This window comes from Eucyclogobius newberryi, unplaced genomic scaffold (assembly GCF_026437365.1).
Source record: "Eucyclogobius newberryi isolate DKJ021-1_F unplaced genomic scaffold, fEucNew1.0.hap1 SCAF_7, whole genome shotgun sequence".
Classification (NCBI taxonomy): Eukaryota; Metazoa; Chordata; class Actinopteri; order Gobiiformes; family Gobiidae; genus Eucyclogobius; species Eucyclogobius newberryi.
Window position 1 is genome coordinate 24,056,390 of NW_027316389.1, and position 13,639 is coordinate 24,070,028.

Genomic DNA, 13,639 nt, shown 5'->3' on the forward strand with positions numbered 1-13,639 from the left:
TATTTCCTCAGTAATATGAAACTGGGTATTTCCTCAGTAATACCTAACTGCCTTGCTTATGTGAGAAACTTATCTCGTCCATAAGCCTACAATATTTCCTCAGTAATACCTAAACTGGGTATTTCCTCAGTAATACCTAAACTGCGTATTTCCTCAGTAATATGAAACTGGGTATTTCCTCAGTAATACCTAACTGCCTTGCTTATGTGAGAAACTTATCTCGTCCATAAGTCTACAATATTTTTCCAGTAAATATCAAACTAATGCATAAAACGTTTTATGGCTAACTCTTTTTCACACACAAAGTTTTTGTCTGACCTTCTTTGTCGCCTGTGTTCTCCTGCTGCTTCGAAACGACGCGCTCTCCTCGCGGAGACTGAGGTGCGATGGGCGGCCACGGGAAAAGTGGACTTCTTTTAGCTGTGCATAGACTTCACCGATTCACCCGTCAATCTCCGCGAAGGGGCTGCTTGTCGTCCGGCTCGAAGGACCAGAAAATGTCATGGAATTAGACATACACCGATGCTATTCCGTAACACATCGAGAACACAATTCAACCTAGAATATGAAACGACACAGAAACATCAGACATTTGTGTGGCATGCATGGGAGAAAACGCGGGGACTGTGTCAGCCAGGCCGTTGTAAGGAGCCTGGCTGACCCTCCTGCGTCTCACCCCCGCGTCTCACCTCGTTTTTTCCCATGCTGGTTGGTTTTATTAGATATTCTGGAATAGGCGGGTCACATTTCTCATTGGTCAGCCTCACATCAAGGCACTTGGTATTTTTCCGTAGAGATAAAGCCTGCAAGGGGGGGTGCAACTCCCCCCCCTCTGGGGCAACATCCTTTGGCCCATCTTTACGACCCCTTCACAAACAAATGCTGTCACACACCCGTTCTTCTCTTAGACTAATGATGCAGATAAAATATCACTATTATGCAGATAAAATACATCACAGAAATATACTCATATATTCACATTTTATCACAATATCTTCCTCTTAAACTCTTGATAAAACTAGATTTCATTCCATCATTCGACGTTTGAAAGGTAGTCACAAATCGATCAATGAATATGTAATTATATAGCACAATTTGTACAATTCAAAGTGCTTTGCAGACTATAAAATACATAAACCCCTTACACAGAATGTGCCCCCATTTAAAACTGAATCTGTCCTGAACCTTCTGGAGCACAAACTATTGGCTGTAGTCTTTGTGAAGCTGAGACTCTGTAGTTTTGGACTCATATGTCTGTTTCAGAAATCAAAAATCAGATTTTAAATCCTGCCTAGATTGTCTTTGTTATATATATGTATTATATATGTTATAATATATGAATGAGTAAAGCTGGTTTCTGGAGGGATCGGCTGATTGACAGTCAAATTTGCTTTTGTTGGGTTTTGACAATTATTTTTAAAAGCTGAAGGTAAATTCACAAAAAAATATTTTTAGGGACTAAGTCTCCATATAAAAGTCCAATTTATTTTTCATTTTATATAAGAGTCATTTTTTTACTTGTGGGTTTGAAGTACAAACTGACCCTGATGCATTCCAGAATGATTTATTTGACTGGAAATGGGTTACAGCTTTATTTTTATGTACAGCATATCAAGCAGCTTCAGAGTTCCCTTTTATAAGATGGTGGACAACATCCCACGATAAGCGTAAGGGGTAGAATACAATTTAAAATCACAATACAAACAATAGTTTTAATATTTAATAGAGTAGAATAATATTAGATAGATTTAAACATGATTATTAATCAACATTCTTCATTATTTCTTGTTAATTTTTAATTTGGTCTTTTCAAAAACAAAATAAAAATGGCTATTAGAAATTATTTCACGAACATTAATCAGGGTCATTTGACACATTAAAATAATCAAACTTCTTACTCCAAAGTCTACTCAAAAACACATATTTTACCCCGATCAAATAATTGAGGATTTGACATCACTGAATATTGATCTCTCGATCTTTTGATTCATTGTCCTTATTAGTGTCTCACATCTTCATAAAGACTGTTGTCATCTGGACATTATCTGTCTTTTGTCTTTCTGTCTGTTTTCGAAATCGAGGCATTCCGATATGAAATGATGTGTCTTAACCAAACCTTTTTATTTTTCTTTAGGGTAGACACAGCCTCATTTGTGTTAACAGCAAACTGATGACTGTGGTCTTGAAAGTCATAGCCTATGACTAAATATGCCATGTTGTAATTTAAATCAATCTAAAACTTGAAATAACATTGAAGAAAGTATTGCATTGTTATGTCCTGGTAGTCAGACATCCTGCTGCTGCCCTGTGCTGTGATGGTCTCCATTAGTGCAGTTTGGGTAATTGTGCCCGTGCCTGGTCCTCTGCCAGGAAAGCCTCACCCGGGTCAGGACAGGGGCGCTGTGTGTGCTCACAACATGAAGCATCTGCCTCCATCACACGTCTTTATCACAGAAGAGATTTGCCCTCAGGTTACACTCGGCTGTACTAAGGATTGTAATAACCATTTTCAATATTACAGTAATATTCAACCAAATGACTTACTCAAGGCTGTGATGCAAAATGTGTTAAAGGAACAATTAATATTCTAATGGAATTATGGAATAATCTTGATAACTGTTGAGGTACGACAAAACAACACAACTGCTGTTATCTACATGATAGATGGATGTACAATTGGCATCTGGAATCAATTCCTGAAATGTATACACAAACCCTGGACATTTGACAGTTTATTTTGGAGTCATGTAATACCCGTGGGTGTTTGTAAATATGTTTGTTACCTCTGACACACAGAGGTCATAGGTCAGAGGGCCCTTCCTGTCCTTCCTTTTTGTGTCTCGTGACACTGTCCTGCCTTAAGAACACACACTCACCAAAGCTTTTGCCAAACAATTAAACAGCAAATTTAAAATACATTAAAACAAATCACTGATATAAATCCCCAATCAAAATTGTGCATTTCCTGTTTTGATATTGAGGAGTACATGCTTGTTTTAATTTGAGGTGATATGAAGGCCATGTTGTTCCTACAGGTGTAATTATGTTTAATTTTATGCTTTGCTCTGTAATTGCATTGGCTCCATTACATTTTTCACTCTCAGCAAATCAAAAATTAAAACTATCCCCAAAATCCAAGGTAAACTGTAATTCTGCCTAATCTAATGGCACTTCTGAGGTGATGACCTCATGTCTTTACGCAGCTACCAAGTAATTGGCCTGGGAAGTTCGTGATTAGAAGTACATTTTAATGAGCAGTAAAGCATTATTACTGTTATAAATAGTTTTAATTATAATTTAAAAAAAATATGCCACATTTGTTTCTGGTTTATTCTCAGTACGTCAAAACATCACACGAGTGCTTTTTGTAACAACAAAAAGATACATATAATGAAATATAACTGATGTAAATAAGAGTGTTTACTTACCATTAGTATTAGTATTATTTAGTCTTATGCTGGCTATTTTTACTTTACTTTATTATTATTCACTTTATTTTATTTTTATTTTATTTTTTATCTTTAGTTAAAATAGTAGAGAGTGTTTATAAGAGTTCTTCTATTAAGAGTGTTTTTTTGAAACTTCCTATAAGTTATCTGTCCTCTCCCCCTGTATCTACTGCGTTGTAACACTGAAATTTCCCCATGTGTGGACAATAAAGGATTATCTTATCTTATCTTATCTTATCTTAAACAGTACGTCCATTTCATAGTGTAATACTGTTTTTGTTGTTCCGGGCTTAAATACCTTGTTATAGTCGTTATGTCTGCTGTGCATATATGAAATCAACCATTTTTGGTCCCCAGATCACATTGGGGCAGGGATACAGTCTTTTGATGCTCAGCAGTGTGGCGCTGCTGGGGACAAAGAGAAATGGTAGTGATGACATGAAGTGATGTTGAGTGTCTTTGTGTGAGTGTTCGTGACCTGCCCCTGCTGTGTGCTGGGCGGGGCTACTGACGCCGGCCCGGCTCTGGATATGCCCATCATCGCTATAAAAGACACTGGGATCTCCAACATCCAGAAAATCACATCTGCACAACCCACTTGTGACTCCAGAGCACAGAGAAGACCTCGTCCACACAAAGGTGAGTCTAACGGGATATCAGTATGTAAGTGTTTTATATTTCTTTGTCTCATTATTTTTGTGTCTGTTGTAGATGCAGAAGTGCTTTGGCTTGTTCTGTGTGTCGCTCATCTTCTGTGCTACTCTCTCAGAGACCATCAGCCTGGTGATAGCGGTAAGACCAACTCTAATAAAAAGTGTATTACCTTATTGGAAACAAATAGATGTTTTGTTGTTGTTTTTTTTTACGTTGATGTTCTCTTTAATACAAACATATTGCACTAATGTGTTATTGATGTATTGATAAAAAAAACACAATTGAACAATCAAATTCTAAAATGTATGAAATTACTGATTGGACTTAAATGCCTCAAATAGCTGTTATGAGCATAAATTGGTGGAAGCAAAACATACTTTTATTTCTTTTTTCAACATGGTCTATTTCTTCTTGTCTCTATAAATTGCTTAGGATAGATTTCACACTCTTTGAGGAATTAAAAGAGTGAATTTGTTAACCATGCCTGTCCTGTAGGCGAAAGAGAAGCGTGGCTGGACTCTGAACAGTGCTGGCTACTTGTTGGGGCCCCGTAAGTACTGAGCGCACATCACACATCAGTGCTACAGCTCTGAAGATATCATGGTGAACCTTTGAAATACTGGATTCCCGCCAGATAAAGATTAAGATTATACATTGCATTATGCATTATGCTGATTCTCTCTATAATCTTGTCTGGTCTACGGGAGGACAGTTGGACTTTCCGGAGTCTGGCCATGTCCAGAGATGAACACCTTTAGACAATCATTTTGCACTTCAATATGACATGAACCTCTTTTGCTGCATTTGCTTTATTACCAGTATTAAAAATGACAGAAATATCCAAAATAGAACTTCTACCAGATCTTAACTGACAATTCTTCATTAATATGATAAAAAAAAAAATAATAAGTTGAAATCTTTGTTTTTAAAGTTGAGAGGACATTCACTTTGACAATTCTAATTTTAAATTCGTAAGAGTTTTTAAGAACAGTATGATTGATCTTCAGAAGAGCTGTGCATTTACTGGCAACTTATAAAGCTGCCTACGACCTGTGCAAAGGCTGACAAAGCCAATTAAAAACCTTTCTCCCGGATAAGTCAACATGAATAGATTTGAGATGGTTCGTGGGAACGGGGACATCTGAATACAGGCTGTGTTATTACGAGAACTCATTTTCTCTCATTGAGCCCTAACGACGTTTAGTTGCTGAACAGCATGCAGTCACATTATGCGTGTTTGCTCTTTGATGTGACCTGACAATGTGTCCTGAGATAAGGACCTTTTTTTAGAAATCAAAATTGATCATTTATATCCACTGTGTCAGCTAATTTAGTGTAATTTAAGCAATGGCTTTTTTTTTACCACAGCGTAGAGAGCACAAATGAAGAGCAGACAGTTTGCTGTGAATAGGCCGTGGACAAGGAGTCAGGAAATGTTCCCTTTGTGTGAGTTTGTGTAAAGCCCAGGTAAAGGTTGCTCCTGCCTCATCCTGTGTTTCAGGTCGTATTGATCACCTAATTCAGATAAAGGATTCTCCCAGTGCCAGAGGCAGAGAAGAGCTGGTCACTCAATGTAAGATAGAAACAGACGGCCACTGCAGGGCCTTGGTCCGGCCAGGAATTGCTCTGTCTCATGTCCTCATCTCAGTTAGCTGCTTCTGTCGCTGCACATGCCTCCAGAATCATGCATCTGTGTGTCAGGCAGGGATGGGGGAAGTGAATAACTGCTCAAATATAGAGACAACATGTACCTATACTATTCAGAAACTACTTATTAATAAACCAAATTAATAAAGATAATGGGTGTTTTACAGTGGGCATTAAACTTAAACTAAAACAGACCAAATATTCCAGCAATATGGACAACATAAGTCAAGTAAAACCTGACTTAAGATTTCTGAAAGAGAAAAAAATTGAAAAATAATCTAGAGTTGGTCTAGCTTTTCCCATTTATTTAATTTTAATTTTCCATTTCTTTTTACTTTAATGCAGCCACTTTCACTTTAGTAATTTAAGTAATTGTTCATGGTGAGATATGTTGAAGCTTCATGAACAAAGGGTTGAGAGGAAAGATCAAGTATTATTATTTCTAATGAGGGCTCAGGATCCTTCCACTTCACTCCTGGATAAGGCCGAAAGATTAATCAAATGACGAATTCTGTTTTTCGATGGTGCAATTAAATATAAAATAAGATGTACAATCCTGTTTAATTTGAAATCAGGAAGGACAGAAACATACAATGCAAGCTTCAGGGAAAATGCAGAGGAAAAATAATTAAGATTATGCACAGTAAACATGAAGGGCATAATAATAATGTGTGCCATAAAGTACAATGCAAGTTTTTGTTTATTTAATAGCTCTTAACTTTACAAACGGGTCATAAAATAGTGTCTTTGTCAAGCTCATGCTCACATTGTCTCTGTGTCATTAGTTCATCTGTCGTTTGCATGCATCACAGTTGAAATGTGTGCCTTTTTTTGTATTATTGCAATTCCGTGAACCAAGCCCTGTAGTGGTCTGTTTAAGTTTGGATATCTAACACCAAACGTTTCAAAAATGCAGTAAGCAGTGAGGAGGGACTGAGAACTGTAGATTACTTCTTCAAAACCAAACTAACTGCCATGTGAGGCTGCAGAAAATGTGTCGCCTTAAAGTTTTCATTCATCCACTGCTTGTTGTTCAGATGGCATAGATGGGCACAGGACACTGGGGGACAAGCCTGGTCTTGCCGGAAAGAGAGACATGGGCCAGGAGGAAGACTTCAGAACAGGTCTGTCTTTTTATCTACCACAGTGTCAGAAGCTGCAACAGCAATTTACTTCTTCTACTCAAATTATTGTTCCTGCTACTTTTTATTCTGTAATGGAATGGGTTATAGTGCATGGGTGTTCTCTTGTGCAGGAGCTATGAGGATAGCAGATGAAGACATAATCCACACCATCATTGACTTCCTTTCCTACCTCAAACTCAAAGGTTTGCCTAATATTGGTCATTATTATTATGTTAGAGTAGCCTATTGTATGAATTCACTGTCCATTCTCAGCCATAATAGGATGATTACATTACACGTAGTGATTTAAATGTTGAAACCGGAATAAGCTCTCCTGTGTGTGCAGAGATGGGAGCCTTGGACAGCCTGCCTTCCTCTATGACATCAGAAGAAATGGCCAATCCATAGTGAGAAGATGTTCCTCTGTCACTCTAGTGTGTGTGTGTGTGTGTGTGTGTGTGTGTGTGTGCTCTTACCCTGATGACCAATGTGGATACAACCCAATATTTGAAGAATGTTTTATTGATTATGAGAGAGTGTGCCTGTTGTAACGATATTATCACATATGAATGGAAAAAATAAAGAAATTGCACTTGGACCTCAAATTGTTTTCATTTAAATCCGTCCGTCCACACAATTTTTTCCTCATGACCTCTATAAAAATAATGCGAGGCAACAATAACAATAGCTGAGGGCTTTCTACTGATTGAAAACAGCAGACCTTTTAAATAAATGCAGTGCTAAAGGCTGTTTTAAAATAATTCTCCCACTCCTGGAATAGTTTTGATGTAAATTATCACTGCGCGTCTGAACAGTGCTGAGATTATTACCTTATTTACCTCCTGAGTTAGGTTTACTGGTAAATGGGGCAGACTGGTTTGTGCTGCCCTGACCAGTACAGGCAAGAAACCTTCAATTTAAGGTTTTTCCTCAGGGTAAAACAAAAACTACCAAGGCCAACTTTGAATATAGGCGTAATAGGCTATAGGCTTATTATAGGCTTATTATAGGCTTATTATAGGCTTATTATAGGCCTGTTAAAAGCCTCTGCTGTCCACTGTCCAGACACTTGACTTGAGGGCCTCACATGTAGGGCCAGTCTGATGATGGTTTGACCGCTGTCACATTATTCGGCCGCATTTGGCCCACGGACCGTAGTTTGGAGCCATTGTCTCTCCTTTCATATGTTATAATCATTATAAGCGCGTTTTTATTCCCGTCGCGTCAAAGAGCAAAGACGTTTTATTAGACTGTGTTTGATTCCAGTTCTTTGAGTTGGTCTGAGGCCTTCCGGAGCAGAAGCCTCGGTGCTAAAGTCCTGAGTCCGGCCTGACCGCGGCAGCTCGTGTTTCTCACTTCAACTACACTGTGAGCCCGCTTTAAATGACTTTTAACTTAGTAACTTGCCTTCATTAAGATCATGGTTTATTGCCGTAACTGGCTTCAGCTCGTAAAGTCCAGGAAGTGTTATTAAAGCTAGTTAGCCGTGAGCTAACGGCTGCTACAGCTAAAGGCTTATTATCTGTAGTTTGAATTTGGAATTATTTTAGCAACGTGGCGATATAAGTAAAGTTTACATATCGCTGATAATGCGGTTTTGTGCCTGTGACATTCAGGTATTGGGCACATAACTACTGTATGTGACATGGACAGTAGTGAAGACAATGTTGTCTCTGTGGAGACCCTTGAGTGGATTCCCCCTGCAGAGGGGCAGGGCCATGGCACACTCAGGTACTTTATAGTTTAAGTTTACTGTCTGTCCAAATGTTGACCTCTAGTGTCTCATTTCTCTCACAGGGCCCCGGCTCCTGAGGACCAGCAGCTGTGCCCAGACTTCCTCAGGTCTCCTCAGCCTCAGCAGCTCAGCACCCTTATCAAAAGGTAAAGGCCCCTCACATGCAGGTGGGCTGGTGCCGGGGCACAAGGCTGTCTAGTACAGTCACAGTCGGGACTGCCCAGGGGTCGGGACTGCCCAGGGGTCATCAGGCATGAGCTGGGGGTCGAGAGATGACTTGAAAGATGTAATTTAAAAAAAATTGGAACCAGAGTGAAATGAGGTATAACAACACAAAAATTCACTTAGATAAACACAAATTACACCAGTTTTAATTGTTATGCAACTTAACGTCTCAAATGACAATTTCAGCTTGCAGTGGGGGTCCCTGAGTGGTCTGGTCTAGTACAGGATTAGAGTGTCTCCTTGTGTCTTCAATGCTCCGAACAACAGGAACAGTTGGAAGAAGCTTATTTAGTTTAAGTTTGGGCTAAGTTAAGGGCAAACTCTTGAGTTTTCTGTCACTGAAAAGAAGTTTGGTTTAGTTAGTTTGAGCACAGTGACATGTGACAACCATTGGGTCAGGACCACGCTCATTCAAAAGAAGGAATCGATCAAAGATCTTAGTAAAATGTTTTGATATGCACAATACTAGTACTACATACATTACATTCATTTTAATGTGTTTACTGTCATAGTCAAAGTAAAATGAATATATTGTATTTAGAGAATGCATCAAATTTATGATTTGATATCACATATTAAATCATTTTATTTTAGGATTACAACATTTTAATCTAAACTGGGGCAGGACTGTAAAACACGGAGGTTTAGGTTTTCATTCATTCGTTTCTCAAAGCTGGTGTGTGAAATAAGAAAAAATAGCTAATATTTAGTATTTTTTTCATCTCCACCTGTGCCCCTGAGCTAGCCCCGCCCTCTAGTCTGACTCCGATTGGCTGAGCTCTGCCTGGTCTGTGCTGCAGACCAGAGCTGAGCAATATCATAGTTTCACATTAAAACATGGTTTGTTAAATTGTGTATTTCATCTAGAACTATATTCTCACCAGGACTAACACTGGTTTAACTCATTTAAGGACCTACTGTGCATTCAGCTATTGTTATTTTTCATTAAAAAAAACAATAATTCTGTCTTAAGTTATGTGTCTTGACTCGAGCACCTCTCAGGTGATTCATCCCCATCTCTCTTGTCTCTCACACTCTGCACAGTGTTTAAGAGTTTAAGAGCACCTCTGTCTTTAGGTTATTCCTTTCCTCCTGATCAAATAAGCCAAAACTGTTGCTAAATGTATGAAAATCACCGCAATGCCAATCCTCATTTTTATATCAATATATCCTCATTTGAGATCGATCTGCTTCAAGCTGCACAATAACCTAAAGTTACTCAGTTTGCATTGTTTTAGTTTTATGAACTTTGAAGTTACTCCACATCTCAGAATCAGAGTAAGTTCAGATTTTCTTTAATTGCAGCTCTCTCACCGGTGCTGAGGGCGGTGGACGATCAGCTGCAGCTTCCCCGCTTGTTACCGAGCCCATTCCATGCAGCATGATGCCAGTAAGTTTGACACATATCCATCCATCCATCCTCTTCCGCATACCTGGGGGCAAGTCACGGGGGCAGCAGTCTAGACAGGGACTCCCAGACTTCACTCACCCCAGACACTTCCTCCAGCTCCTCCGGGTATCCCGAGACGTTCCCAGGCACATAGAAACACAGAATATATGGCTAATATATTATGTCCCAGTTCAGAGGTCAATATCTGTGTGGCTTTTACATTGGAGCATCTGCGCATCCCCCCACACAACCTGTAGCTATACACTACATGCATCATTAGCAAGAGTTTGTTTTACCTAGAAGTCATATTTTTTTATTTGTCCACAGTTTGACAATGGAAGTCAAAATGGACAACTTTTCCTTGTGAAATCTGAGCCAGGGCCTGTTACATCTGAAAAAGCTCCAGTGCATGGAATCTATAGCTTCTGTCAGGGGGAAGGTTAGACGTGCTGAAGGATCTTTAGTGTTTGAAAACTTGAAACTAAAATGTTTGGGTTTGTAGTGGTTCCAACTCTCCCTTTGGACTGTGGTGCTGATCATGAGCTTGTATTGCTCAATACTGGACAAAACGTAAACAATAAGTACAGAGGTGAGTTAAGTCAGATAGGTCTAGATCCTGTCATTTGGCTTTAAATTAACTGTTGTTTTTTCTTCACAGCGTTTCTTGTTTGGGGCAATGGCAATCAGGTAGACCAAACTGTGTATCATCAGGCAGCATGTCCTTCAGACTATAGAGGGACAACAGCCGACAGACGCCATCAAACCTTTGTTTCTCAGTAAGAACTCGTCTCAAAAATAACTCGTCATCAGAAGAAATTAGCAAATTTTGACAACAGCAACACTCCAAAGAGAGAGACTGAATTAACATTGGATAGAGAGTCACAGTAAAGAAGTTCATATGTATTCATTTACAAGAGTATACTTCCCTCTGCTGGACAATAATGTGAACATACACAATAATTGTATTTGCATCAAATAATTTGCCACAATGTTGGGGAAATATGCAATAATTAGTTGGTTTATGTAATGATGTCAACCGTTACTTAATGCTCATAACTCATAAGTAGCATTATTATTGTGTGTAATATTTGTTAAATGATCTCTAAATTCTTAACACTTGGTGCTTGTTCATCTCTTTGTTACTGTAGGACTTTCAGAACCTCTCGTGCACCAAGGTCTCATAAACCATGTCACTGCACCAAGTCCAAGTGTCTCAAATTGTGAGTACGACTGCACAGCCTTTGATTCTTTATCAGTTATTTAAATGTCACAAATCTCTCGTGCAGATACTGCGAGTGCTTTGCAAGTGGAATCAAGTGCAACAATTGTAAATGCACCAACTGCCACAATAACCCAAAACATGAAGCTAAGCCAGGAAATGCCATGAGGGTAAGCAGTTTAGGACCGAAATACAGGCATAACAGGGTCTAATTTCACTATAATGAGGTTGTAACTAAAAATCTAGCCTAGTTTTCCTTATTAGACAAACAAGTTCATACTGTGTAGAGTTAATTCAGGTGTAAACGTAGCAACATTATTGTAAACAAGGGCCAAAGGTTGTCTAATTCACACAATAGATATTATTTTTCCAATTAAAGTCATACCCCCTTTATTTTGCTAAATAAGTGTTTACCATTCTCATTATTTGTGCTTGAATTGTCTGTGTTATTTGGATGGATTTGCTTGTATTGATGACATAGATGCATCACTTTTTAGAAGTCAGTGCTACTTCCTGTGTTTTCAACGTTTCTTCTCAAACAGCCACTTAACTGATGTAAGATTATGAAAAATATTTCATGACAAACTTGTCATACGCACTTAACATTTCAACTTTTCAGGCAGATATTGCTATTTCAGTTTGATTTGCCATGTATATTTTTTAGCAGGTTTATTCTTATATATAATGAATCATTGGGCCCTTTTGTTTTTAATTCAACCATCTGTCTGATGAAAGCCAAACAGCCTAAATACATCACATATATATTATTTATGTGTGAGTGTAAGAGGTCTGAAGCGGCTCAAAGTCTTGCCTGAGGCAGAAGTCCTAACTCTTCACACGATGATGTTAACACACGGTCAAACCAATGGAACAAACTTCTTTGGTCACAACTTCCGCAGTGCCACTTCTGTCACTGAAGTTTACTGTAGACTCTGTGGTGAAAAATGCTTATTTTGTTTTCCTCCAGTCTTGTCTTGTCCGTAACCCTGACGCCTCCTTACCTAAAATATACAAAGGAAAGTCTGGAGCGTTAGAAGGCCAGCACAACAAAGGATGCAACTGTAAGCGCTCTGGCTGCCTGAAGAACTATTGCGTGTGCTACGAGGTGCTGATTACAACCCCTCTGCTTTTTTAACTTCATGTTTATTAGTATGTGATTATTATTTTTTATCTCTCAGGCTAATATCAGCTGCACCTTCAGCTGTAAATGTGTTGACTGTAAGAACTGTGTTGCAGACCTGGCAGACAAGACTTTCAGTGGAAATGCCAGGTACGTTCTGTGAATCTGCCTGTGCCAACACAACCAGTGCTTAGAAAACAAACGAATCCATTGATGATGACAGAAGACGTAACTGTTCTCTCTGCATCCAGAGGCAGAGGGCCTGTGCCGGTCATTACCCCTGGGGTGGTGGAGGCGGTGGTGGGGTGCTTACTGGTTCTGGCTGAAGAGGCTGAGTGGGAGCAGCGCTGTGAAGCCTGGGCTCAGCACGTGCTCCTCAACGAGTTTGGACACTGTCTCACACAAATTGTCAACGCCATGTTCAAGACCTACGCGCAGTGAGAGATGGGACAAGCAGGGTGTAATAAGGCTAGCAAAGATGGAAGCATTGTGTTGAATATCTTTGGCTTAAAAAGCTATAGTAATGTTTATAGTTCTTTGAATATTTACATAGACACTTTAATGTGAGACCTACAGTATTTACCAGTTTGACCAATCATTCATTAAACATATAAAACAGCTACTGTCTTGCATGCATTTTATTTACACGAAGAGATGTTTTAACTGATGCTTATTGTGCACTATTGTCTTACATTTAAACTTAATGAATATGTTTTCACTTGATCAAACATGCTGTTTTTTTCTTTCTAAATACAATTCTTATTCTTATTACATATTCTTGGGTCATCTGTCCAGTTTTGCAAACCTAATTTCTGATATTATATTGACAAAAGCTATTATTTTATTTATTTTTCCTTATTTGAATTAAGGTTTCAACAAAAGCTGTTATTTCATGTTTTTCTCCTGCATATATGGGTCAAACATAGTTGTGAGGACAATCCTGCAGGGTTTGGATCTGGAGTGTGAGACACGCTCTCATAATTGGCTGATAACCAAAAAGGACACAGGAAGCACCTGGTTGTGGTTTGCAGCTCCATACTATTGATGTTCTCCTCTGTGGATCACGGCCATGACGA

General features: G+C 38.9%; 3 protein-coding genes across 4 annotated transcripts in view; all 3 read left to right on the plus strand.

Annotated features, from left to right (window-relative positions):
* Positions 1-3,826: 3,826 nt before the first annotated feature.
* Positions 3,827-7,323, plus strand: gal (galanin/GMAP prepropeptide). 2 transcript variants are annotated; one of them, XM_072435037.1, is made up of 7 exons: positions 3,827-4,088; positions 4,161-4,241; positions 4,599-4,653; positions 5,605-5,676; positions 6,788-6,874; positions 7,006-7,077; positions 7,221-7,323. In XM_072435037.1, the coding sequence occupies exons 2-7, from the start codon at positions 4,161-4,163 to the stop codon at positions 7,280-7,282; spliced, it is 429 nt and encodes a 142-aa protein (XP_072291138.1). In that variant the 5' UTR covers positions 3,827-4,088; the 3' UTR covers positions 7,283-7,323. The 2 variants fall into 2 exon arrangements, with proteins under 2 accessions (XP_072291138.1, XP_072291139.1); XM_072435038.1 differs by lacking the exon at positions 5,605-5,676 and having other exon boundaries at positions 3,853-4,088.
* Positions 7,324-10,936: 3,613 nt separating this feature from the next.
* On the plus strand, positions 10,937-13,139 carry tesmin (testis expressed metallothionein like protein). The gene is made up of 6 exons (XM_072435679.1): positions 10,937-11,000; positions 11,373-11,444; positions 11,511-11,613; positions 12,411-12,548; positions 12,622-12,713; positions 12,815-13,139. Exons 3-6 carry the CDS (start codon positions 11,608-11,610, stop codon positions 13,002-13,004), a joined length of 426 nt encoding a protein of 141 aa, XP_072291780.1. The 5' UTR covers positions 10,937-11,000; positions 11,373-11,444; positions 11,511-11,607; the 3' UTR covers positions 13,005-13,139.
* A 212-nt stretch (positions 13,140-13,351) lies between these two features.
* Positions 13,352-13,639, plus strand: part of LOC140349076 (spexin prohormone 2-like) — a 1,565-nt gene continuing 1,277 nt past the window's right edge. Inside the window, exon 1 of the mRNA XM_072435293.1 lies at positions 13,352-13,586. The gene's annotated coding sequence lies outside the window, so the exon portion shown is untranslated. The remainder of the gene's footprint in view (positions 13,587-13,639) is intronic.

What these genes read in the sequence shown, in the direction of transcription:
- gal (XM_072435037.1), top strand. Translation starts at nt 4,161, where the DNA reads ATGCAGAAGTGCTTTGGCTTGTTCTGTGTGTCGCTCATCTTCTGTGCT. An exon ending in TGGCTACTTGTTGGGGCCCC is followed by an intron (nt 4,654 to 5,604) that starts GTAAGTACTGAG and finishes CCTGTGTTTCAG; the next exon opens with GTCGTATTGATCACCTAATT. An exon ending in TTCCTACCTCAAACTCAAAG is followed by an intron (nt 7,078 to 7,220) that starts GTTTGCCTAATA and finishes CTGTGTGTGCAG; the next exon opens with AGATGGGAGCCTTGGACAGC.
- tesmin (XM_072435679.1), top strand. An exon ending in ACTATTGCGTGTGCTACGAG is followed by an intron (nt 12,549 to 12,621) that starts GTGCTGATTACA and finishes TTTATCTCTCAG; the next exon opens with GCTAATATCAGCTGCACCTT. An exon ending in ACTTTCAGTGGAAATGCCAG is followed by an intron (nt 12,714 to 12,814) that starts GTACGTTCTGTG and finishes CTCTGCATCCAG; the next exon opens with AGGCAGAGGGCCTGTGCCGG.